General features: G+C 43.4%; 1 protein-coding gene across 1 annotated transcript in view; it reads right to left on the bottom strand.

The window, feature by feature from the left end:
- LOC124804650 (eye-specific diacylglycerol kinase) overlaps nt 1-27,138 on the bottom strand; it is an 879,337-nt gene that overhangs the window by 477,103 nt on the left and 375,096 nt on the right. The window contains exon 2 of the mRNA XM_047264874.1: nt 10,832-10,973. Coding sequence (XP_047120830.1) covers nt 10,832-10,973 — 142 coding nt within the window. The remainder of the gene's footprint in view (nt 1-10,831; nt 10,974-27,138) is intronic.

A 27,138-nucleotide genomic window follows, 5' to 3' on the forward strand; every position in this document is an offset into this window, starting at 1 on the left:
AGGTGTACGTTTGGGACAGACATGGCTCCGAAGGCAAACATTTCTCCATGAAGGCATTGACCGTCTTATCTCACAGACAGATAACTGTATTAACAGTTTCGCAGTTATGGCGATACTTTTGAAATGATATACAGTTTACTTATTTTTTTCCATCTGTCTCGTTTTGATTTGACTGCCCCTTATATTTAGTACTTTGGGAGTACTTCGCGGTCTGATGTCCATTCTCAAGAGCTCATTCTTGTAAGGTCTCTACCTGGGACTTGTCACCGTGGTCGATCACAGAATATTGAATCTACTATCTCAATAACTGAGTTTTTCTTCACCAATGAACTATCGCAGATCAGCTATCGATAACATTAATTATTTATTTTACCGATGTACAACTTAATGTTAAACAAAAATAAGATCGATCGTAATTGCATTAAATTTAGCACAGGGGAAAAAGTAATGATTTCGGTCTAAATTTTTTCATCCGTTGCTTCTCAGAAACTTCCGAACACGTGTGTCACTAAACCAGTGAGATTCTATCTCTATTCCTAAGACTCCAGTGGCTAGTAAGCAGTGAACGTTTGTTACCTCCTTTGAACTCATCGCTGACAGAAGAGTTGAAACACAATTTCCCAATTTTTCCAGGTACAATGCCTCATTAACTACAGGCCAGGGCCTTTATGGGAAGTTTCACCTGCAGCCAACTGGATTCTAAGGATACTGTACATTTCCACCCCACAATCACCTTGTTGCCCGGCCGATATGGCCGAGCGGTTCTAGGTGCTTCAGTCTGGAACCGCGCAACCGCTACGGTCGCAGGTTGGAAGCCTACCTCGGGCATGGACGTGTGTGATGTCCGTAGGTTAATTAGGTTTAAGTAGTTCTAAGTCTAGGGAACTGATGACCTCAGATGTTAAATCCCATAGTGCTAGAGCCATTTTTCCACATTGTTGGAGTTTTCAGATATCTCATATGTATCAGATTCCTTTGGGTTTTAACAACAGAGCTGTCGATTCCTTTGAGTTATCGATTCTGTCCACCAGTGCTCTTCTTGCCTACCTCAGTAGGTTCAGCTGATTTCGCGGCGGGGAAGGCTGTTGATCAACTGAGGTCTCCACTTGCTAGCTACTAGAACGTCTAATCAAATTGTACGTAACGATCGTCGAAAAGTTAGAATGTTATGCATTCGAATGTGTAGTAGCCGAAGAATCAAGTTTTATGCGGCGCAACGCCAACAATATAAGATCTGATCAAAAAATTCCGAAACTTTGTCTAGAAATTTTTTTCTGCGCTTATCTTTTACTTCTCCTTCGAAGCACTCCCCACCACAACTGGTACACCGCTCCCAACGCCGTTTCCACTTCCGGAAACAGTCTTGGGACGACTCTTGTTGGATCGCGAGAATCGCCTTCTGCCAATTTTCTTTTATCTCGAGTATCGTTGAAAATCATCGTCCCTTTAACAGGGTTTTCAATTTTGGAAATACAAATACGTCCGTAGGTGCCAGGTCTAGGGAGTACGGAGGTTGAGGCGGAATAGTGATTTCGTTTTTTGCGCAATAGTCATGCATCAACAGGTGTGACCGTGCGGGTGCGTTATCGTGATGCAAGAGCCATGAATTGTCTCGCCGCATTTCCGGCCGTTTCCTTCTCACATTTTCCCACGACACGTCCCAAAAGTACCATCTATTAACAGTTTGTCCCTGTGGCACGAATTCACGATGAACTAATCCTTCAAAGTCAAAGAAAAGTACACTACTGGCCACTAAAATTGCTACACCAAGAAGAAATGCAGATAATTTCAATGGTCAAATACATTATACTAGAACTGACACGTGATTACATTTTAACGCAATTTTGGTGCATAGATCCTGAGAAATCAGTACCCACAACAACCACCTCTGGCCGTAATAACGGCCTTCATACGCCTGGGCATTGAGTCAAACAGAGCTTGGATGGCGTGTACAGGTACAGCTGCCCATGCAGTTTCAACACGATACCACAGTTCATCATGAGTACAGACTGGCTTATTGTGACGAGCCAGGTGCTCGGCCACCATTGACCAAACGTTTTCAATTCGTAAGAGATCTGGAGAATATGCTGGCCAGGCCAGCAGTCGAACATTTTCCGTGTCCAGAAAGGCCCGTACAGGACCTGCGACATGAGGTCGTGCATTATCCTGCTGAAATGTAGGGTTTCGCAGGGATCGAATGAAGGGTAGAGCCACGGGTCGTAACACATCTGAAATGTAACGTACACAGCTCAAAGTGCCGTCAATGCGAACAAGAGGTTACCTAGACGTGTAATCAATGGCTACCCATACCATCACGCCAGGTGATACGCCAGTACGGCGACGACGAATACACGCTTCCAATGTGCGTTCACCGCGATGTCGCCAAACACGGATGCGACCATCATGATGCTGTAAACAGAACCTGGATTCATCCGAAAAAATGACGTTTTGCCATTCGTGCACCCAGGTTCGTCGTTGAGTACACCATCGCAGGCGCCCCTGTCTGTGATGCAGCGTCAAGGGTAACCGCAACCACGGTCTCCGAGCTGATAGTCCATGCTGGTGCAAACGTCGCCGAACAGTTCGTGCAGATGGTTGTTGTCTTGCAAACGTCCCCATCTGTAGACTCAGGGATCGAGACGTGGCTGCACGATCCGTTACAGCCATGCGGATAAGATACCTATCATCTCGACTGCTAGTGATACGAGGCCGTTGGGATCCAGCACGGCGTTCCGTATTACCCTCCTGATCCCACTGATTGCCGAGCAGCAATGCCGCGATACGATAAACCGCAATCGCGGTAAGCTACAATCCGACATTTATCAAAGTCGGAAACGTGATGGTACGCATTTCTCCTCCTTACAAGAGGCATCACAACAACGTTTCACCAGGCAACGCCGGTAACTGCTGTTTGTATATGAGAAATCGGTTGGAAACTTTCCTCATGTCAGCACGTTGTAGGTGTCGCCACCGGGCCAACCTTGTGGCTTCAAATGGCTCTGAGCACTATGCGACTTAACTTCTGAGCTCATCAGTCCCCACGAACTTAGAACTAATTAAATCTAACCAACCTAAGGACATCACATACATCCATGCCCGAGGCAGGATTCCAACCTGCGACTGGAGCGGTCGCTCGGCTCCAGACTGTAGCGCCTAGAACGGCACGGCTACTCCGGCTGCCAACGTTGTGTTAATGCTAAGAAAAGCTAATCATTTGCATATCGTAGCATGTTCTTCCTGTCGGTTAAATTTCGAGTCTGTAGCACGTTATCTTCGTGGTGTAGCAATTTTAATGGCCGGTAGTGTATAAGCAAGTGTTTGACACTTGACCTGACGAGATTTTTTTCGGCTTGGATAACATTTCGCGACCCATTATAAAGATTGAATCTTCATCTTAAAATCATAACCGTAGATCCGCGTCTCATCACCAGTTACGACTCTCTTAAGAAACACCTCGTTCTCATTTGCGCGATCCAAAAGCTCTTCACAGAGTGCGAGGGGAAGGTCTATCTGGTCTTGACTCATGAGCCGTGGTACGAACTTGGCGGCAACACGATGCGTTTCAGGATTTCGTGACATGATCCACGTGAAATGTTACATTCTTCTGCTATCTTTCGGACAGTCAGTCTTAGACTGGGGCGCACAATTCCGTTGACGTTCCTGACACTAGCGTCGTCGGTAGATGCCGAAGGGTGTCCTGAACGAGGGACATCTTTAGCTTACGTCTGGCCATTTTTAAACCATTCGTAACATCTAGTGCGGCTTAAGCACTCATCACCGTAGTCTTCCTGCATCATTTGCTCTGTCTCTGTGAAGGTTTTCCTGAGTTTTACGCAGAATTTAATGCAGTTGTGCTGCTCCTCTAACTCTGCCATCTCGAAATTCGCAAACTCTGCGTCACAACGTTCTTCTCAATACAGCACTGAACAAAAACTAACAGACAAACAACAATGAAACATCCGTCAGTTACGCATTAAACGTAGGCGCGTGCAGGGATGCCAACGGCATTTCGCTCCCACGCATCATTTGCGCGAAATTACGAGGATCCGGAATTTTTTGAACAGACATAGTACTTGTACTAGCGCTGGCGAATAGTAAGTATCTGGTAACAGACGGCTAATGCGTCACAGCTCAGACTGTTCCCCTAGAGATTGGCGTCTAGATAACACGATACACCCGCCCTTTCTCCGACACGTAAGCATCGAGTATGCGGTAAAAGCAGGTCATGCGTGTCTGCAGACACCTTTCCAAGGTGCATAACAGCCGGCTCTTGCCTCACGCCTCGTGCGGCTAATCCGCGGCTCTAACAAGACTCTCAGGCGTGGATACCTCCACCTTGCCGAGGATTTACCGCACTGGTATTCATGACGGCAAGGCGAAAATTTCTCGGTCTGTTAGAACATATTTATCATACATCGTATCAAAGGAGATTATTTTACATCAGAACAGATTCGAGCTGTACTGCATCGGGGTCGTGTTTTCGTTGCGGTCTTCAGTTCAAAGATTGGTTCGATGCAGCTCTACAGGCTAGGCTATTCTGTGCAAGCCTCTTCATAGCTACTGCAGTAACCTACATCCATTTGAACATGCTTACTGCAGTCAACCCATGGTTTCCCTCCAGAAATTCAATGTCTAACACTTCCTCTATGACCCATTCTTCATGCTTCATGATGTGTTCTTTCAACTGACCCCTTCTCTCCTCCAAGTTGCGGCATAGATAGTGTGGTGTCACCGCCAGACACCACACTTGCTAGGTGGTAGCCTTTAAATCGGCCGCGGTCCATTAGTATATGCCGGACCCGCGTGTCGCCACTGTCAGTGATAGCAGACCGAGCGCCACCACACGGCAGGTCTAGAGAGACGTCCTGGCACTCGCCCCAGTTGTACAGCCGACGTTCATAGCAATGGTTCACTGACAAATACGCTCTCATTTGCCGAGACGATACTTAGCATAGCCTTCAGCTACATTTGCTACGACCTAGCAAGGCGCCGTATTCAATTGATAATTAATATTATGAAGCATGTACCGTAACTAGAGATGTTCTACAATTGTGGATTAAAGTTAAGTATTATATCAACTACGTACTTTATTCGCAATTCTCAAGATATTCTCCTGTTCCAGACCTCACGCCAGTCAGCGTGTAATTAAACGCGTGCATTTCGGCCTCCTCTAGAAAAATAGTGTTGGCTCCTCTGCCAACACTACAGATATGTTTTCTCCCTTACCGGTATTCATTACTTCCTTCTTAGTTATCCTATCTGGTCATGATGCCAACGACCTTGCTGCAGTGGGAACACCGGTTCCCGTCAGTTCACTATAATTAAGCGCTACCGGGCTTGGCTAGCACTTGGTGGGGTCACCGTCTGGGTCTGCCGAGTGCTGTTGGCAAGTGGACTGCACTCACCCCTTGTGAGGCCAATTGAGGAGCTACTTCGTTGACTGGTGGCATCATCGAAAACTGACAACGGCCAGCAGAGCGGTGTGCTGACCACATGCCCCTCCGTATACGCATCCGGTGACGCCTAGGGGTGAGGATGACATGGCGTCGGTCGGTACTGTTGCGCCTTCCGAGGCCTGTTCGGACGGTGTTCTTGTTTGTTTATCCTCATGTTATCTTCAGCATTCTACTGTAGCATAATATCTGACAAGCCTCTATTATCTTCTGGTCTGCGCTGTTAATCCTCCATGTCTTACTCGTGCATTAGCTACACTACAGACAAATAGTTTCGGTAAAGAGTTGGTACACTTGAATTTATTTACGATCCAATGGGCGGGCAGTGTTCAAAATCTCTCTTAAGAGACATGGTGTAATCAAATCCAGATTGCTCCTACAGTAGTTTCAAAAATGGTGCAAATGGCTCTGAGCACTATGGGACTCAACTGCTGTGGTCATCAGTCCCCTAGAACTTAGAACTACTCAAACCTAACTAACCTAAGGACATCACACACACCCATGCCCGAGGCAGGATTCGAACCTGCGACCGTAGCAGCAGCGCGGCTCCGGACTGGAGCGCCTAGAACCGCACGGATACCGCGGCCGGCGCTACAGTAGTTTAATAATGTATTTATTGTTCCGGATCTTCAGACGATGCCTATACAGGGTGGTGGTTTGATAGTGACAGGGCCAAATATCTCACGAAATAAGAATCAAACGAAAAAAATACAAAGAACGAAACTCGTCTAGCTTGAAGGGGGAAACCAGATGGCGCTATTCTTGGCCTGCTAGATCGCGCTGCCATATGTCAAACGGATATCAACTCCGCTTTTTTTAATAGGAACCCCCATTTTTATTACATATTCGTGTAGTACGTAAACAAATATGAATGTTTTAGTTGGGCCACTTTTTTCGCTTTGCGATAGACGGCGGTGTAATGGTCACAAACGTATAAGTACGTTTTATCACATAACATCCCGCCAGTGCGGACGGTATTTGCTTCGTGGTACATACCCCGTGTTAAAATGGACCGTTTACCAATTGCGGAAAAACTCGATATCATGTAGATGTATGGCTATTGTGATCAAAATGCCCAACGGGCGTGTGCTATGTATGCTGCTCGGTATCCTGGACGACATCATCCAAGTGTCAGGACCGTTCGCCGGATAGTTAGGTTATTTAAGGAAACAGGAAATGTTGAGCCACATGTGAAATGTCAACCACGACCTGCAACAAATGATGATGCCCAAGTAGGTGTTTTAGCTGCTGTTGCGGCTAATCCGCACATCAGTAGCAGACAAATTGCGCGAGAATCGGGAATCTCAAAAACTTACCATAATTTTATGCACCAGGAATTGCATGGCGACGACTTTGAACGTCGTGTACAGTTCTGCCACTGGGCACAAGAGAAATTACGGGATTTTTTGCAAGCGTTCTATTTAGCGACGAAGCGTCATTCACCAACAGCGGTAACGTAAGCCGGCATGATATGCACTATTGGGCAACGGAAAATCCACGGTCCCTGCGACAAGTGGAACATCAGCGATCTTGGCGGGTTAACGTATGGTGCGGCATTATGGGAGGATCACTGGCCCTCATTTTATCGATGGCAATCTAAATGGTGCAATGTATGCTTATTTCCTACGTAATGTTCTACCGATGTTACTACAAGATGTTTCACTGCATGACAGAATGGCGACGTACTTCCAACATGATGGATGTCCGGCACATAGCTCGCGTGCGGTTGAAGCGGTATTGAATAGCATATTTCATGACAGGTGGATTGGTGGTCGAAGCACCATACCATGGCCCGCACGTTCACCGGATCTGACGTCCCCGGATTTCTTTCTGTGGGGAAAGTTGAAGGATATTTGGTATCGTAATCCACCGACAACGCCTGACAACATGCGTCAGCGCATTGTCAATGCATGTGCGAACATTACGGAAGGCGAACTACTCGCTGTTGAGAGGAATGTCGTTACACGTATTGCCAAATGCATAGAGGTTGACGGACATCATTTTGAGCATTTAGTGCATTAATGTGGTATTTATAGGTAATCACGCTGTAACAGCATGCATTCTCAGAAATGATAAGTTCACGAAGGTACCTGTATCACCTTGGAACAACCGAAATAAAATGTTCAAATGTACCTACGTCCTGTATTTTAATTTTAAAAACCTATCTGTTACCAACTGTTCGCCTAAAATTATGAGCAATATGTTTGTGACTATTACAGTGCCATCAGTCACAAAGCGAAAAAAGTGGTCCAACTAAAACATTCATATATCTTTGCGGACTACAAGAATATGTAATAAAAAATGGAGGTTCCTATTTAAAAAAACGCAGTTGATATCCGTTTGACCTATGGCAGCGCCACCTAGCGGGCCAACGATAGCGCCATCTGGTTTCCCCCTTCAAGGTAGACAAGTTTAGTTCTTTGTAGTTTTTTCGTTTGACGTTTGTTTCGTGAGATATTTGGCCCGGTCACGATCACTGGACCACTCTGTATATCATTCGTGGTCGCTGTCATTCTTTACTGTATTACACTGTGGTGTAGATTTAGGACTCGTACTCTATGAACTGTTTGTGATTTGCTGCTGGTGCTGTTGTTCTTAATTGTCCTTTCTTATAATTTTTATAATTTGACTTTTATTGTCTGATTTGATAGACTAACCACGGATGATACACGCACATGGTCTGAAGGAGCAAACTAACCGAAATGGATCAATAAAAATAAATACGTCAGTACCATAGCAGAAATCTACATTTTATTACATAATTATTTCAATTTAAATTCCAATATAACAAATCTATCTCTTTGAAAAATACTTTTCTTGCTGTTGCCAGTCTGCATTTTAAATCCTCTTAGCTGTTGTTACTTTATTTCCTACCCAAACAGCAAAATTCTACTTTTGCAGTATCACTTACTAATCTAATTCTCTCACTATCGTGTGGTTTAATTAGAATACATTCCACTACCTTTGTTGGTGTTCATCTTGCAGCCTCTTTCCAAGGCACGATCTATTCCATTTGATTGATCTTCAGCGTCCCTTTCCGTCTCTGGATGTACTAAGGAACATCGCAAATCACCAAGTTATTTCTTGTCCCTGAACTTAAGTTACCTTTCCAAACTTTTCCTTGGTTTCTTTTACTGCTTGCTCAATGTACAGACTGAATAATATCGCAATAGGCTACAGCCCTGTCTGACTCCCTTCACAACCGCTGTCTCTTCTCTTTCCCGTCCTTCAAATCGTACCGTTATAGCATGGTATATGTAAACTAAATTTCGACATGCCACAGATAAACGTCAAAAGTACATAGAGTTTGACAAGTGGCTATTTTTTAAGTCCAGCGGATCAGTGAAAGTAACATACCTGCAAGCGATCGTGAGGAGACGATAGCAGAGAGGGGAAAGGGAAGGGTGTGCGGATGGGGATAATACACTCCCAGGAATATTTGCTGTAGGCCTTATGACTAAAAGAACAGACGGACAAGGATAATAACTTTGCTCCTTCTCTCTTTAATTCCTACATTAAAACTCCTGACAGAAGACGAGAAATTTGAAGTTAATATCAAAATACTTCGAATACCATGATGGATACGAGTCTACAGAATTACCATCTTTCAAGATAAAACGCAAAAAAACTTTAGACAACACGCTCCAGTACCTACTGTGTAGGAACAATTCTCTCACTTTTAACCCGCTACTCCTTCGCCACCTCGGAATTCTCTATAAATTTTACCATCAGCCTTTGTAACAAAGTTCCACCCTTCACCAAGAAGTGCTGTACTTGCTTTTCCATTATTTTCAAACCGTTTAATTAATAAAAGGTAATTGAAAATCACCCGTATACACGTAGCCAAGCAAACTGTAAATGATGATTTTGACATTTGAAGATAGCTGAAAATTTTACTTTCATCAGCACTATATTGCCGAAAAATGTATAATATAAACCTCGAAGTCATCCAAGTAACAGATTTTCACATTTTCTTGTACATCAGAAGGTCTAGGAGAAAAAGTTCTTCACAAGTTGTTATTCTCTCAACTGACTATTCCTCGATGAGAAATGAGCCATTACTCAAAAGTTGCAGCACCAGTTGAGCATTCTGATTAAAATTACTTGATGGTTAACGTCTGTCACTTGCCGCCACAGTGTTGCCACATCGGCTGCCGGCTACTGCTCGGTTACAGGTGACACAGAACACGGCTGGTCACTTCACACAGGCATTTCAATGTTTAACGCTGAACATGCTGCAAGCGGCCGCCGCGAGGTGTGACGGAAATGCGAGATGCTTCATCGACAGCTGGCTTTCAGTGTCCAATGACTGAACTGTCCAGTAGCTATGAATTTAAACCCATGTCCTAACCTAAACACTACCTCGTTATGTGCAATGTATCCGGGGAAACTGCAGGAAGCAATCTGCGACAGGACTGAAATCAAGATCGCTTTGTTCTTGGCGATTAAAGCTAACCTCTACGAGCGAACTCAAGTTTCGGCGCTAAAAAACTAACTGCAGTTTCTCGCTATCATTCATTAATTATCTAAAGCTATCCTTGCACTGGATACACGAACTACCGCTTCATCGATCGGTGATCAGTCCTGCTTGGCTCCTGGTTGTAGATTACAGACGATACTGGCAGATTCCAACCGATAAAAAATAATAGGAAGAAAATAACGGAAAATAAAGTGAATGATACTGAAAAAGACGCGGCAAAGCATTGAAAATTTTAAAAATAATTTTAAATCAAGTAACTGAATAAAACTAATAACTAGATATAGAAATAAAAAAACTTAGCTGTCCTTCAGGAGTTTTGAACCTACGACCTCCTACACGAAAAGTTACTGTGCTACCCGCTACGCGACGACACTACCATGCTTGAAATTGTTGCATTTGTAGCTCATATTGCTCTAGCAACGATGAATTGCAGCCTTCAAAAATTTGGTTTCACTTAATGTCATGCGAAACTTTTCTAATATAAGCCGATCTCTGTGAACGTAACAACTGTAGATGTGATGCTAAATCGCGTCTTGTGCGGAAGGATCTAGTGACGTTTAGTTAGTGCTGTGTATGAAACCCGTGTATATCGTTGGCATCGTGTGTGTGTGTGTGTGTGTGTGTGTGTGTGTGTGTGTGTTTTTTCCTTCATGATTACTGTGTGTGATGAATAACGAGATTAAAAGACCAGATCCAGGATTCGGGATCCAAACAACAAGAAACGAAGACGGACAATGTGAACTGACCAACTGTTGTGGCACTTTGGCACCGGCGAACGGTTCGTGCGTGACACTGAGCACTCTGACTTGATGAAACCATCTTCAGCCCGTGAAGTGTCGACTATCAAGTAATTTCAATCAGACTATGGCGACTGTAATGCGCGCACGCAGTTACTCACCGAGCAGTCGGCGTCGCCCACGTAGCAGAAGTCCCCAGAGGCAGACGTGGGAACCCACAGGTGGTCCCCGTTGAGCGCGCCCTCGCCCCAGTCGGGCGTCGAACGCAGAACCCTCTCCGAACCGTCGCTGCCAACCGCTTTCCTGCGAACACCGAACGCACACTCGTCAACTCGCTGCTCACACAACAAATCGGATAGCTACGGAAACTAAACACAATGAAATGTAAACGATTTAGTATCTCTTTTGTTCAGATTTTTACCATTCACCTGCCACAAAGTCACGTGTTTCGTACTGCCATTGCGTATAACGTCCGTGACAGTATAGCGAGTCAACAAGCACGTCTGAACGTTACGACGTATCTTAAGAACTTCAGCTATAGCTCTGTTAATCAGCTGCATAATACAAATGTCCAGTCCGATGCAGATCTAGTCACGGCAATCAAGAAGATGTCGCCATAAATGAGACCTGCAGACTCATTGCAGGTTGTTTGAGATCTACACCACTTCAGAAAGTTTACTGTCTAGCAGATATGCCATATCCAGATGTCTGTCGGCAGTGCTCATTCAGACCGGAGAAATCTAAGAAGCTGAATCTGAGGACCGTTTTGAAATTAAAACAAGACCTGCTAAGATAACACATTAATTTTATTTTTACATGAAAGCCTCTACCTTAATCTACTTTTCTACATAATTTGCGTCAATATTGAGGCACTTGTAATGCTGTACCAGTTTTTGAATACCCTCCTCATAGAAGTCTACCGCCTGACTTGTTAACCTCTGTATCACCACTGTTTTGACTTCGTCATCGTCTTGAGGACGCTGACCGTCCAGGTGTTTCTTCAAGCGCAGGAACAGATGGTAGTTACTGGGCGCAAGATCGGGGCTGTACGGAGGATGATCTAGAGATTCCCATCGAAAATATGTGATGAGATCTTTGGTCTGATTCGCCACATGCGGACGGGCATTGTCTTGCAGCAAAACGATGCCCTTGCTCAACTTCCATGGACTGTTGCTTTGATTCTGGTGTGACGTAGGCCACCCATGTTTCATCGCCCGTAACAATTTGGTTTAAAATATCATCACCGTCGTTGTGGTACCGCTCAAGAAAAGTCAATGCACTGTCTAAAGGTTTCGTTTTGTGCACATCCGTCAACATTTTCGGTAACCAACGTGCGCACAACTTTCGGTAATTCAAGTGCTTGGTCACAATGCCATACAAAACACTACGAGAAACATTAGGAAAGTCATCCTGCAAGGAGGAAATCGTAAAGCGTCTGTTTTCTCTCACTTATTGTCCACTTCCTGCACCAAACTTTCATTAACGACCGAAGGACGCCCACTCCGTTGTTCATCATGCGCATCTGTGCGGCCATCTTTAAATGCTCTCACGCACTTTCTTACCATTCCACCACTCATAATGTTTTCTCCGTAAACTGCACAGATCTCACGATGAATATCGATCGCTTTTATAAAGGTCGGATTGTAGCCTATCGCGATTGCGGTTTATCGTATCGCGACATTGCTGCTCGCGTTGGTCGAGATCCAATGACTGTTAGCAGAATATGGAATCGGTGGGTTCAGGAGGGTAATACGGAACGCCGTGCTGGATCCCAACGGCCTCGTATCACTAGCAGTCGAGATGACCGGCATCTTATCCGCATGGCTGTAACGGATCGTGCAGCCACGTCTTAATCCCTGAGTCAACAGATGGGGACATTTTCAAGACGACAACCACCTGCACGAACAGTTCGACGACGCAATTGGAAACGTCTGGTCAATGGTGGCCGAGCAACTGCCTCGTCACAATATGCCAGTCACTACTCTTGATGAACTGTGGTATCGCGTTGAAGCTGCATGGGCAGCTGTACCTGTACACGCCATCCAAGCTCCGTTTGACTCAATGCCCAGGCGTATCAAGGCCGTTATTACGGCCAGAGGTGGTTGTTATGGGTACTGATTTCTCAGTATCTATGTACCCAAATTTTGTGAAAATGTAATCGCATGTCAGTTCTAGTATAATATATTTGTCCAATGAATAACCGTTTATCGTCTGCATTTCTTCTTGGTGTAGCAATTTTAATGGCCAGTAGTGTAAGTGAGTAACCTGGTTGTTGGCGCACAGTCTCAGTTCCAGACTGGCTACGTAACGGCTTCGAGGGGCAACGAAAGTTTGATTTTCAGTATTAATCATGTGGAGCGAATTACAAAATTTTAAATGCTTTCACAATCTATTCAGTAACAGGTATAATCGTAAGTATTAAAATTACAAACTGTACATATCTCTTGAGGCAGCATCACTAGTGCCGCGAAAACTCTGTTCATTCAAATTTTGAGAATAGGACCACTTGGCGACTTACAATCAGTTTTGCACATAATTTCAAAAGTTTTCGATAGTTCTTGCAGCTGGCATCGCTGTGACTCCCACCCCCGGTAGATAACTAAAGGAAAGAAGTTTATGGCTTACTAAATTTTCGAAGATCACGGAGAAGAGCTTCAGCACCAGGCACTTTTTTTTTATTAGTAACTCTCTGCGCAACATAGTTTTTTCAGACAGCATCCAGATACAGTGTGTATCCATGATTATGTTGTACAGGGATTATAGAGAAGGTTCACAGTTTGAAAAACGAGACCCTGGTCCAGAACTGATTGAGTCGAATGTTATAAGATAAAATCGTTCCGATACCTCTTCTAGTGGACCTCTTCTACTGTACGGTCTTTGCTTTCCGTATTTTGTGAGGAGGTAGTATGGGCAAAAACAAGAAAAAATATCCAGTAAACACGCGCTCTTAACTGCATTTCTGAGGAGCGATGAGCAGTTGTTCATCTTTGTTTCTGTAACCACAACTCTTCTACTGAACAACTGCTGATAGTTCTTAAGGTACGCGCTTTACAACCCATGTTTACCAGATACTGTTTTCTCGTTTTGATCCGAACTACAGCCTCTCAAAATATGAAAAGCAAAGAGCTTGCTGGGTAAGAGGTCAACTGTCAGAGGTATCAGATTTTCAAATGGCTCTGAGCACTATGGGACTAAACATTTGACGTCATCAGTCCCCCTAGACTAAGACCTACTTAAACCTAATTTAAGGACATCAAACACATCCATGCCCGAGGCAGGATTCGAACCTGCGACTGTAGCAGCAGCGCGGTTCCGGACTGAAGCGCCTAGAACGGCTCGGCCACAGCGGCCGGCAGTTAGATTTTCGCCTGTAAATCACAAGATGTTACTGCAAAGCTATTTCGTTGCACTGTAATTTTTCTGGCCTTACGGCCATCACTTTCAGCTATAGGATGCTCTTCTTAGAGCAGTTGAGAAGGTAGCAGTGGGGGATTACGTAATGTGGTGTGAAGTACCAGTGACACTTGCTTTATTTAGCAAGTGTATCTAGAGGAAGACCGCCCAAATTATGATCCTTCTCCGTGTTCGAAAGTAGCGCGCCAAAATGATGAATTTCTCTTATTAATATTACAAAAACTAAACAATGAATATATTTGCATTTCATATAAAAGCATCTCTCAATAGCACGCTATCATTCCATCATTTCAAATGTGTTAATTACCAGTAGAATAATGAACAGCTCCCAAACAAAAAGGCACACGCAGCACCTCAGCGACCTTCGTGTCGCTCCTAACTTGAATAGCGGACGAAGTGGTTCGGCTGTAAGGTAGGAGCTCGGTCGATGTCCTCTGGTTTTGTAAATACGAGAGCACTTGAGGGGGGCAGACATGTCTGCCGTGGACAGTATTGGTTAAGGGCTTAAATAGTAATCTCTGGTTTTTGAACATGTAATTAAAATCTAGTTTGAAAGTAATTACGCAAAACGTAGTTCATTATTTTGTTCATCCTCTGTGAAAGTGTGAAGAATTGAAATTATTTGTAATTCATAATGTGGATTATAACTGCGCAGCTTCTTATATTCTGCTAATGAAAAGCACCTGGGATCCTGTTTAAATAAACCAATTCAAAATATAATTATTCATACAATACCAGTTCCTCGCTAACCGTTTATTACAGCCTCAAGATAACGGATTCACCGACCTACGTGCTGCTTTCTGCGCATTGGACAACAACCATAAAAGAGTGCAGTTGGTGAACATTATACAGAACTTACGGAATCGACTCAGGGCGGTGGAAGTAACTACGTACCTCGCGTGTACTGCAGTCTTAGTGCAAATCATATCAGTGAGTTATCAAAGAAGAAAATTTTCGAGGGAGGGGATTTATCTTACACAAAACCGCTCTCACTATCAAATTGTTCAAATGACTCTGAGCACTATGGGACTTAACATCTATGGTCATCAGTCCCCCAGAAATTAGAACTACTAAAACCTAACTAACCTAAGGACATCACACAACACCCAGTCATCACGAGGCAGAGAAAATTCCTGACCCCGCCGGGAATCGAACCCGGGAACCCGGGCGTTGGAAGCGAGAACGCTACCGCACGACCACGAGATGCGGACACTCTCACTATCTCTCTCTTTCACTTTCCGTTGTGCGACTCCTAGTTCAGGGGATATATATATATATATATATTTACAGGGTGGTCCATTGATAGTGACAGGGCCAAATATCTCACGAAATAAGCATCAAACGAAAAAACTACAAAGAACGAAACTCGTCTAGCTTGAAGTGGGAAACCAGATGGCGCTATTCTTGGCCTGCTAGATGACGACGCCATAGATCAAACGGATATCAACTGCGCTTTTTTAAATAGGAACCCCCATTTTTATTACGTATTCGTGTAGTACGTAAAGAAATATGAATGTTTTAGTAGGACCACTTTTCTCGTTTTGTGATAGGTGACGCTGTGATAGTCACAAACGTATAAGTGCATGGTATCACGTAACATTCCGCCAGTGCGGACGGTATTTGCTTCGTGATACATTACCCGTGTTAAAATGGACCGTTTACCAATTGCGGAAAAGGTCGATATCGTGTTGATGTATGGCTACTGCGATCAAAATGCCCAACGGGAGTGTGCTATGTACGCTGCTCGGTATCCTGGACGACATCATCCAAGTGTCCGGACCGTTCGCCGGATAGTTAGGTTATTTAAAGAAACAGGAACTGCTCAGCCACCTGTGAAACGTCACCACGACCTGCAACAAATGATGCCCAAGTAGGTGTTTCAGCTACTGTCGCGGCTAATCCGCACATCAGTAGAAAACAAATTGCGCGGGAATCGAGAATCTCAAAAACGTCGGTGTTGAGAATGCTACATCAACATCGATTGCACTCGCACGATATTTCTATGCACCAGGAATTACATGGCGACGACTTTGCACGTCGTGTACAGTTCTGCCACTGGGCACAAGAGAAATTACGGGACGATGACGGCATTTTTTGCACGCGTTCTATTTAGCGACGAAGCGTCATTCACCAACAGCGGTAACGTAAACCGGCATAATATGCACTATTGGGCATCGGAAAATCCACGACGGCTGCGACAAGTGAAAAATCAGCGACCTTGGCGGGTTAATGTATGGTGCGGCATTATGGGAGGAAGGATAATTGGCCCCCATTTATCGATGGCAATCTAAATGGTGCAATGAATGCTGATTTCCTATGTAATGTTCTACCGATATTACTACAAGATGTTTCACTGCATGACAGAATGGCGATGTACTTCCAACATGATGGATGTCCGGCACATAGCTCGCGTGCAGTTGAAGCGGTAATGAATAGCATATTTCGTGACAGGTGGATTGGTCGTCGAAGCACCATACTATGGCTCGCACGTTCACCGGATCTGACGTCCCCGGATGTCTTTCTTTGGGGAAAGGTGAGGGATATTTGGTATCGTGATCTACTGACAACGCGTTAGTGCATTGTCAATGCATGTGCGAACATTACGGAAGGTGAACTACTCGCTGTTGAGAGGAATGCCGTCATACGTACTGCCAAATGCATTGAGGTTGACGGACATCTATTTGAGCATTTATTGTATTGAAGTGATGTTTACAGGTAATCACGCTGTAACAGCATGCGTTCTCAGAAATGGTAAGTTCACAAAGGTACATGTATACATTGGAACAAAAATAAAGTGTTCAAACGTACCTACGTTCTGTATTTTAATTTAAAAACCTACCTGTTACTAACTGATCGCCTTAAATTCTGAGCCATATGTGTGTGACTATTACAGCGTCATCTATCACAAAGCGAAAAAAGTGATCCAACTAAAACATTCATATTTCTTTACGTACTACACGAATATGTAATAAAAATGTGGGTTCCTATTTAAAAAAAGAACGCAGTTGATTCCGTTTGACCTATGGCAGCGGCATCTAGCGGGCCAACTATAGCGCCATCTGGTTTCCCCCTACAAGCTTGACAAGTTTCGTCGTTCGTAGTTTTTTCGTTTGACGCTTATTTCGTGTGATATTTGGCCCGGTCACGATCGATGGACCACCCCGTATATATATCCCTTGTTCGCTTACAGTAATGAATAGTCGGTGAAGAAGAAAAGTAATCTCGGTATTGCGCCGTAAGTGGGCTGTCGGCCAGTGACCTGGACGTATGGGGAGGTCAGTGCGCGGAACAGGCTTCGGTCAGTTGTCGTACATACGGTGACGGTGAGTGAGCGTGCAGCGCCGAGGTTTGGCAACGTGAGAGCCGAGCCGCTGCGCTGCCGCAGCCTCGGTGGGCGGACCCGCTGCTCACGCCGTGACGTGACGCCTACAGGCCGTGTCTCCGGCACTTGGGTTGCGTGCGTTGGCTGCGGCCCATGCGCGAGATGAACGCGACTGGGCCATCGCAACAGACAGTACTGCGGACAGCTGCAAGAAGGGTGAAACTACAGTCGTAATTTTTTTCCGAGGGCACGCAGCTCTACTGTATGGGTAAATCATGACGCCATCCTCTCGAGTAAAATATTACGGAGGTAAGGCGGTCCTACATTCGGACCTCCGGGTGGCGACTACTCGGGAGGGCACCATCACCAGGAAAGAAAACTGGCGGTCTACGGATCGGAGCGTGGAATGTTAGATCCCTTAATCGTGAAAGTAGGTTAGAAAATTTATAAAAGGAAACTGCTAGGTTTAAGTTAGATATAGTTTGAATTAGTGAAGTTCGGTGGCAGGAGGAACAGAACTTTCGGTCAGGTGAATGCAAGGTTAGAAATACACAATCATATAGGGGTAATGCAGGAGTAGGTTTAATAATGAATAACAAAATAGGAACGCAGGTAAGCTACTATGAACAGCTCAGTGAACGCATTATTGTAGCCAAGATAGACACGAAGCCAACATTCATGACAGTAGTAAAAATTTAAATGCCAACTAGCTACGCAGATGGAGATAATGAAGAAATATATGAGGCAGCAAAACAAATTATTTAGATAATTAAGGGTGATGAAAATTTAATTGTGATGATGGACTGGAATTCGATAGTAGGTAAGTGAATATCGACTGGGAGAAAGGAACGAAAGAGGAAAACGCCTGGTAAAATTTTGCACAGAGCGTAATTTAACCATCGAAAAAGCTTGGTTTAAGAATCATCAAAGAAGGTTGTATATGTGGAATAAATAGATCAGGAAAACAGAAAGTTTTCAAATTGATTATGTAGTGGTAAGACATTTAGAAACCAGAGTTTAAATTGTAAGTCATTTCCAGGGACACAAAATGGTTCAAATGGCACTAAGCACTATGGGACTTAACTTCTGAGGTCATCAGTCCCCTAGAACTTAGAACTACTTAAACCTAACTAACCTAAGGACATCACAAACATCCATGCCCGAGGCAGGATTCGAACCTGCGACCGTAGCGGTCACGCGGTTCCAGACTGAAGCGCCTAGAACCGCACGGCCACACCGGCCGGCGTTTCCAAGGACAGATGTGGACTCCGATCACAGTGTACTCGTTATGAACTGTGGATTAAAGCTGAACAAATTGCAGAAAGGTAGGAAATTAAGGAGATGGGACCTGGAGAACTTAGAAGAACCAAAGGTTATACAGAGTTTCAGAGGGACCTTTAGGCAACAGATGACTAGAACAAGGGAAGTAAACACATCAGAATAACAATACGAGTATATAGCTTTAGGGGATGTAATAGTGAAGGTAGCAGGCGATCTAATAGGTAACAAGAGCAGGCCTAGTAGAAAATCTTTAATAGCACAAGAGTTATTGAATTTAATTGATGAAAGAAGGAAATTTAGAAATGCAGCGAATGAAGCAGGTGAAACGAATACAAAGGTGTAAAAAATGAGGAGTCAGAAGCACATACTACGAGGGGAAAGGTAGATACCGCCTACAGCAAAATTAAAGGGGCCTTTGGAGAAAAGAAAAGCAGCTGTGTGAATATCAAGAGCTCAAGTGGAAAACCTCAGCAAAGAGCGGAAAGCTGAAAAGTGGAGGCAGGTCTATGCAAGGGAGGAATGGAACAGGACATCGATGAGGATGAGACGGGGCATATGATACGGCGAGAATAATTTGCCGAGCACTCAGAGTATTGAAACCCTAATTCGAAACGAGGTCGCCGGACTAGACTACCTTTTGTCAGAACGACTGATAGCCTTGGGAGAGCCAGCAATGACAAAATTATTCCATCTGGTGTGCAAGATGTATGAGAGACGCGAAACAGCCTCAGACTTCAAGAAGAATGTTATATTTTCTATTCCAAACGAAGCAGTTGCTGACAGGTGTGAAAATTACCAAACTATCAGTTTAATAAGTCATGGTTGCAAAATACTAACACGAATTATTTACAGAGGTATGGTAAAACTGATAGAAGTCGACCTCGCACAATATCAGTTTGGATTTCGGAGAAATACAGGAAGACGCGGAGCTTTAATAACCCAACGACTTACTTTAGAGGACAGGTTAAACAAAGGCAAACCTACGTTTATAGCACTTGTAGACTTAGAGAAAGCTTTTGACAATACTGACTGGATATTCTCTTTGAAATTCTGAAGGTAGCTGGAGTAAAACACAGGGAGCGAAAGGCTGTTTACAATTTGTACAGAAACCAGACGGCAGTTATGAGTCAAGGGGCATGAAAGGGAAGCAGTGTCTGAGAAGGGAGTGAGACAGAGTTGTAGCATATCCCCAATGTTATTCAACCTACACACTGAGCAAGCAGTTACGGAAGCGAAAGAAAAATTTGGAGTAGGAATTAAAGTTCACGGAAAAGAAATAAAAATCTTGAGGTTTGCCGGCGACATTTAATTTCTATCAGAGACAGAAAAGAACTTGTAAGAGCAGTTGAACGGAATGGGCAGTGTCTTGAGAGGAGGATGTAAATTGTACAACAACAAAAGCAAAACATGGATAATGTAATGTAGTCGAATTAAAGCAGGTGATGCTGAGGGAATTAGATTAGGAAATGATGCATTTAAAGTAGTGGGCGAGTTTTGCCGTTTGGGCAGCAAAATAAATGGTGATGGCCGAAGTAGAGAGGATATAAAATGTAGACTGGCAATGGCATGAAAAGCGTTTCTGAAGAAGAGAGATTTGTTATCGTAACATCGAATATAAATTTAAGTGTTAGGAAGTATTTTCTGAAAGGATTTGTCTGGAGTATGGAAGGGAAACGTGGAATTAACCATTGTAGACAAAGAGATAATAGAAGCTTTCGAAATGTGGTGTGCCATCGAAGAATGCTGAAGATTAGATGGGTAGATCACGTAACTAATGAGGAGTTGCTGAAGAGAATTGTTGAGAAAAGATTTTCGTGGCATAACTTGACTGACTAGATGAAAGGGATCGGTTGATAGGACACATTCTTAGACATCAAGCGATCACGATATTGGTATTAGAGGGAAGTGTGCGGGTAAGAATCGTACAGGGATACCAAGGGATGAATACAGCAAGCAGATTCAGAAGGATGCAAGTTGCAGTAATTATTTGAAGATGAAGAGGTTTGCTCAGAATAGAGAGCTTGGAGAGCTGCATCAAACCCGTCTTCGCATTGAATCCTACACCCAATGTTACTCAATCCGTACAGTCAGCAAACTTTAAATGAAACCGTAGAGAAATCTGAGAGCTAAAGTGCAGGAAGAAAGAATAAAAACTTTGTGGTTCAGCGACGACTTTGCAATTCGGCCACAAACAGCAAGGACTTGCGAAGATAAGAATGGATAATACGATGAATATCAACAAAAGTAATGGAATGTAGTCAAGTCCAATAACGCTGGGTAATCAGGAAATAAGACACTAAACGTACTAGAAGGATTTTGCTATTAGGGCAGCAGGGTAACTGACGTTGGGCGAAGTCGAGCCATAAAATGCATACTGCTAATAGCAACGAAATATTTTCTGAAAAAAAGAAACATGTTACGCTCTAATATAAATTTAAGTGTCACGAAGTCTTCTCTGAAAAATTTTGCTTCAAGCGTAGCTTTGTACAGAAGTGAAACATCTAAGACAAAAAAATGGTTCAAATGGCTCTGAGCACTATGGGACTCAACTGCTGAGGTCATTAGTCCCCTAGAACTTAGAACTAGTTAAACCTAACTAACCTAAGGACATCACAAACATCCATGCCCGAGGCAGGATTCGAACCTGCGACCGTAGCGGTCTTGCGGTTCCAGACTGCAGCGCCTTTAACCGCACGGCCACTTCGGCCGGCCATCTAAGACAAACAGTGCACATAGTAAGAGAATAGAAGCTTTTTCACCATGTTATAGCGGACAATAAGCGAATTTTCTGGCGATCGCAAGTTATTTTTATCGTTTATAGTCGACGTCGCCTTTGTTTTTTTTCTTCTAGTTGAACTATATACTTTTTCTGTGGCATTTGAAAAACTTCAGCGGCGTAACATGTAAGGGACTTTATCAAATAGTATCAAGATAACAGCGTCGCAGGAAAAGAGGTACCTCAAACGCCTACCTTACGATAACGAATGTAAACAAGCCCGAAAATTAGGTACACTTCGTATGTTTATTATTATGGCTGTCTTACCAAGTGCTCAAAATATTGAAGTTGAGCCATTGCTGCATGCTATGAAGTGATTCTGGAAAAACAATACGCCACGTTGAACTTGATCTGGAGTTAACGCTAGCTCAGGCCCGTGTTATAAGGCATGTCATGGCTTCAGGAGTCGTCGATGTTTCCTAATAGACTTGTTTTAATTTTCGCACAGATGAAGGTATAGAACTGTTAAGTTCGGTGAGTATGCTGACCACTTTGCGTTTCCTGAACGACTTTTCCAATACTCTCCTACTGTTGTCTTACGAGAGTCTGTCATTACACGTATGGAATGCAGTGGCATTAGTCATGTCGATAAAACAGTGAATGCCGTATGTCCAGTGGGATATAATCCAATAACTGTGACTACGGCGTATCTTAGGAACTCGAGATATTTCAGTGTCTTTAGATTCCCATCAATAAAAAAGGGAACAATGACGCGGATCTTGGAAATGCGCTCACCAAAAGTTGACAGACGAAGAGCTTTGTTTTTGTCAGCTACTTCTAGTCGGCGTGGCATTTTAACTGATATTATCGCGTATCGCAAAAACTTGGCCATTGTATGTAAACGAAGCTTTTTCCTTAAACAAAAATTTGCATAGATACGACAAATCACTTTGCACTTTTCGTAGACGACATTTGTGGAACTGTAATCAATTTTGGAAGGCACTGCCGTGAAGGTGTGGATGCAGCGAAATGTGAAGGCGATGAAATGCGTCGGAATGTAGTGTTCGCAGAACACTCGTTTGCTTGATCCGTCTCTTATTTCAGAGATCTCTCTTAGTGACATGTGCATTATCTGTTACTGCTCCAAAAGTTTCATTTCTTTCCAACATGTGAAGGACGTAGAACTTTTAAGGTCTATTCCTGTGAATAATTTTATTTAATTTGGTTATGCGAATGAAAATATTATGACATTTGCTAGTGCTACTGCCAGGGTTGGTTGCCTTTGTTAACAACATTACCTTTCATTCGCATGTAATATAGCTGCAATTCCGCACAGAAACGTCGGACGTAATCGAAACGAATTCCCGCCTTCCGTCTATTTTCTGTCGTCTCAACGCCATTACACATTCATCGTCATTTCAATGCAGGTTTGTACAAAGCAACTGGGCAGTGCGAAATACAACAGAGCACGGTTTTAATAGCGAGTGCAACACTTATTGACAGTGGTAAAATGTACTAACAGTAGCAACACGGTAAGTAGCACAACCCGATTTACCAGAAACTTCGCTAAGTGACAGATGGGCCAGAATAGATGAACAAGTATCTCGGCTTAACCTTAGATCCTCGACCGTTTCTGAGAAAATGACGGTCAAAGTTTTTGAAATACTCGTACTTTATGCGCCTTTTGTCAACGGCCTTGCCGCAGTGGTAACACCGATTCCCGTCAGAAGTTAAGAGCCAGCGGTCTTTGGCTGCATTTGGATGGGTGACCGTCCTTGTCTGCTAAGCGCTGTTGGCAAGCGGGGTGCACTCAGTGCTTCTGAGGCCAACTGACGAGCTACTTCAATAAAAAGTCTGCAAACTTAGCTAAATGCTTAGTGATTGCTAATACGAAAAACTTAAAATTGGAACACTGAGATCTATTGGCAGAACACACAGAAAATGTAACAGGTTTACTAAAGACACTGCTTACACTATGTTTGTCCGAGCCCTTTTGGAGTACTGCTGTGCGGTGTTGGATTCACATCAGATAGGACTAACGGGGGGCATAGAAAAAAAACCTAGCATTTATAGACTTAGCGAAAGCTTTTGGCAATGCTGACTGGAATACTCTCTTTCAAATTCTAAAGGTGGCAGAGGTAAAATACAGGGAGCGAAAGGCTATTTAAAATTTGTACAGAAACCAGATGGCAGTTATAAGAATCGAGAGGCATGAAAGGGAAGCAGTGGTTGGGAAGGGAGTGAGACAGGGTTGTAGCCTCTCCCCGATGTTATTCAATCTGTGTATTGAGTAACCAGTAAAGGAAACAAAAGAAAAATTCGGAGTAGGTATTAAAATCCATGGAGAAGAAATAAAAACTTTGAGGTTCCCCGATGACATTGTAATTCTGTCAGAGGCAGCAAAGGACTTGGAAGAGCAGTTGAAAGGAATGGACAGTGTTTTGAAAGGAGGATATAAGATGAATATCAACAAAAGCAAAACGAGGATAATGGAATGTAGGCGAATTAAGTCGGGTGATGCTGAGGAAATTAGATTAGGAAATGAGACACTTAAAGTAGTAAAGGAGTTTTGCTATTTGGGGAGCAAAATAACTGATGATGGTCGAAGTAGAGAGGATATAAAATATAGACTGGCAATGGCAAGGAAAGCGTTTATGAAGAAGAGAAATTTGTTAACATCGAGTATAGATTTAAGTGTCAGGAAGTCGATTCCGAAAGTATTTGTATGAAGTGTAGCCATGTATGGAAGTGAAACGTGGACGATAAATAGTTTTGACAAGAATAGAAGCTTTCGAAATGTGGTGCTACAAAAGGATGCTGAAGATTAGATGGGTAGATCACATAACTAATGAGGTGGTGTTGAATAGAATTGGGGAGGAGTTTGTGGCACAACTTGACAAGGAGAAGGGACCGGTTGGTAGGTCATATTCTGAGGCATCAAGGGATCACAAATTTAGCATTGGAGGGCAGCGTGGAGGGTAAAAATCGTAGAGGGAGACCAAGAGATGAATACACTAAGCAGATTCAGAAGGATGTAGGTTGCAGTAAGTATTGGGAGATAATGAAGCTTGCACAGGATAAAGTAGCATGGAGAGCTGCATCAAACCAGTCTCAGGACTGAAGACCATAACAACAACAACAACAACAACAACAACAACAACAACAGGGCAGGATACACGAATTGGGGTGGTAATCATTAAAACAAAGGGCTTTTTCGCTGCAGCAAGACCTTCTCATGAAATTCCAATCACGAACTTTCTGCTCGTAGTGTGAAATTTCGTTGGCGCCTAACTGCATAGGTAGGCATGATCGTCATAATAAAATAAGAGAAATAAGAGGTCGCACGAAAACATTCAAGTTTTCGTTTTTCCTGTGCGCTGTTGGAGAAGGGAACCGTGAAGAAGTTCCTCAAAGGTGGTTCGATGACGTCTCTCAGGCACTTATAAACCGCAAAGTAATCATGCAGATGTAGATGTAGATGAAGTGGCAGCTCCAGTCACAAAACCTGAGAACGACCGGGAGAGCGGTGTGCTGACCACACGCCCCTCCGTTTCTCATCCGGTGACGGCTGTCGGCTGACGATGACACGACCGTCGGTCGATACCGCAGGGCCTTCCGAGATCTGTTCAGAGGCAGTTTTTCGTGTGCCTTTTAGCGAGTAAGTAGTTCAGTCGAAGCGGTGACGCAGTGAATACCGTCATGCCTTTACACTTTTGCACTCATCTCTATTTTTGTTTTTAGTTTATCTAGCCACGTCCGCAAAACATTACTACACGCTTTTTGTCCAATGTGTACAGACCTAACGTTATTCTTATTCGTCTAATTGTTTATCTAGTGAAAGAATTAAAAAATGATTGAAAAATTACTTAAAATAGTTTTCGGCAAAATTCCTGTAGTGTATCTTGATTCATAATCAATTCCAAGCGGCAGTATTCGGTAAAATGATGCGCTATGCGTGGTTTGTCGCGAAATTATCGCCAACGCGTGAAACCTTTAGCAATGTTAACGACGTTTCTTTCCAGAGAAAGATTCATATGAAGAAATCTCGCTGTGACGAACCTGCCAGCGCGCAGTACTCTTGGTGTTTCGAATTTCTGTGGCTTCTAATGTTTCTACGGTCGGTGTCATCAAATCTTCCAGGAGAATAAATTTGAGACCAAACTATAAGAATTAATATAAGAATTCAAAGGATGTGTATGAGAATTTTTAAAAATGTAACTCCTGACAATGTCATACACACACATATGGCGTTTTCGGAAATTCTCGTTCTTGTCCAGGGGAGTGCAGAAGATTTATAGGAGGAACCCATCCAGCGAAGCTACAAGCGTCAAAGTTAGAAGTTATAGGCGCCGACTCCTTATATATATATATATATATATATATATATATATATATATATATATATATATATGAAAAAGTACGGCACGATTTACAAAACGGCAAACTTCAGATACCTCGGTGAAACACTACAAATGAGCAGACATAACAGAGGCTCAAACGAAGAAAGAAAAACTAAACTGGATAAGGCGTACAATAAGAAGCCTATCTCACAAAAGGCCAAATTACGCCACTACGACACGGTGGTGATCCCCGAGGCACTATATGGAGCAGAGACCACACTAATCCTAGGGCGTACACGTATCAGACAACTAGAAAAAGTAGAACGGAAAATACTTAGGAAAATATTTGGCGCAACTAACAACAAAGGAATATGGATCAAGAAACCTACAGAGGAACTATACAAACATACGGAGACAATCACAGAAAAGATTAGAAAACGCAGACTACAATTCTATGGACACCTATACAGAATGCCATCACACAGACTGACCAAACAGATCTTTGAACTGGGTAACCACTAGAAACAACAAATGGGTGGCAGAGGTAAAAAAAAGAAAAAACCTGAAGCACCATAACAGCAGACACAATAAACGACAGAATAAAATTCAGAATCATCATTAAGAAAAGTAAACTACATGAGACACACTGTGACAAACGAACAGGCGTAAAATGGACCGAAGAACGCAAGCCAGCTCACAGCCGGAAGATAAAAGAAACATGGGCAACCAAAAAGGCAATCAAGATGAAGCAGAAGACACGAAGCCGACAAGAAGCATGGATAGAGGACCGGAAACAGAAACACAGCGAGCGAATGAGGGAAGTTTGGGCAACAAGGAAGGCAGCAGAAGTAATTGGCCACGTAGTTTAGTCCAACTGCGCTCTTTAAGGGCAAAACACCCTGCATTGTATGCAGGGTGATTTCACGGTGATGTTACAGACTTTCTAAAATGATGGAGATGGACAAATGTATCACTTTGAGGTAGGGACCCTGTACCAGAAAAGAACTAGTCGAAAGTTATAAGCGAAAACTGTTCTGATTCCTGTGACAATAGAATACATGTACCGGGACAGCATGGGCAAAAACAAGGAAAAATGCCCACTAAACACGGACTCTGATGATCTATGAGCACTTGTTTATCGCCTTCACTGAAAAATTGCTCATAATTCTTAAAATATGCGTTTTACAGCTCATGTTTACTAGACTTTTTTCTCATTTTGGTCCACACTACAACCTCTGAAAGTTGCCTTCCCTACAATCTTAGCAACAACAGTACCAGCACATCTATTCCACTGTCAGAGGTAGCACAACGGTTTTCGCTTTTAACTTTCGCCTTGTTCGTATCCGGTACAGCCACCCTCACCTCAAATTGATACATTTATCCTTCTCCATCTCT

Source organism: Schistocerca piceifrons, chromosome 7 (assembly GCF_021461385.2).
Source record: "Schistocerca piceifrons isolate TAMUIC-IGC-003096 chromosome 7, iqSchPice1.1, whole genome shotgun sequence".
Classification (NCBI taxonomy): domain Eukaryota; kingdom Metazoa; phylum Arthropoda; class Insecta; order Orthoptera; family Acrididae; genus Schistocerca; species Schistocerca piceifrons.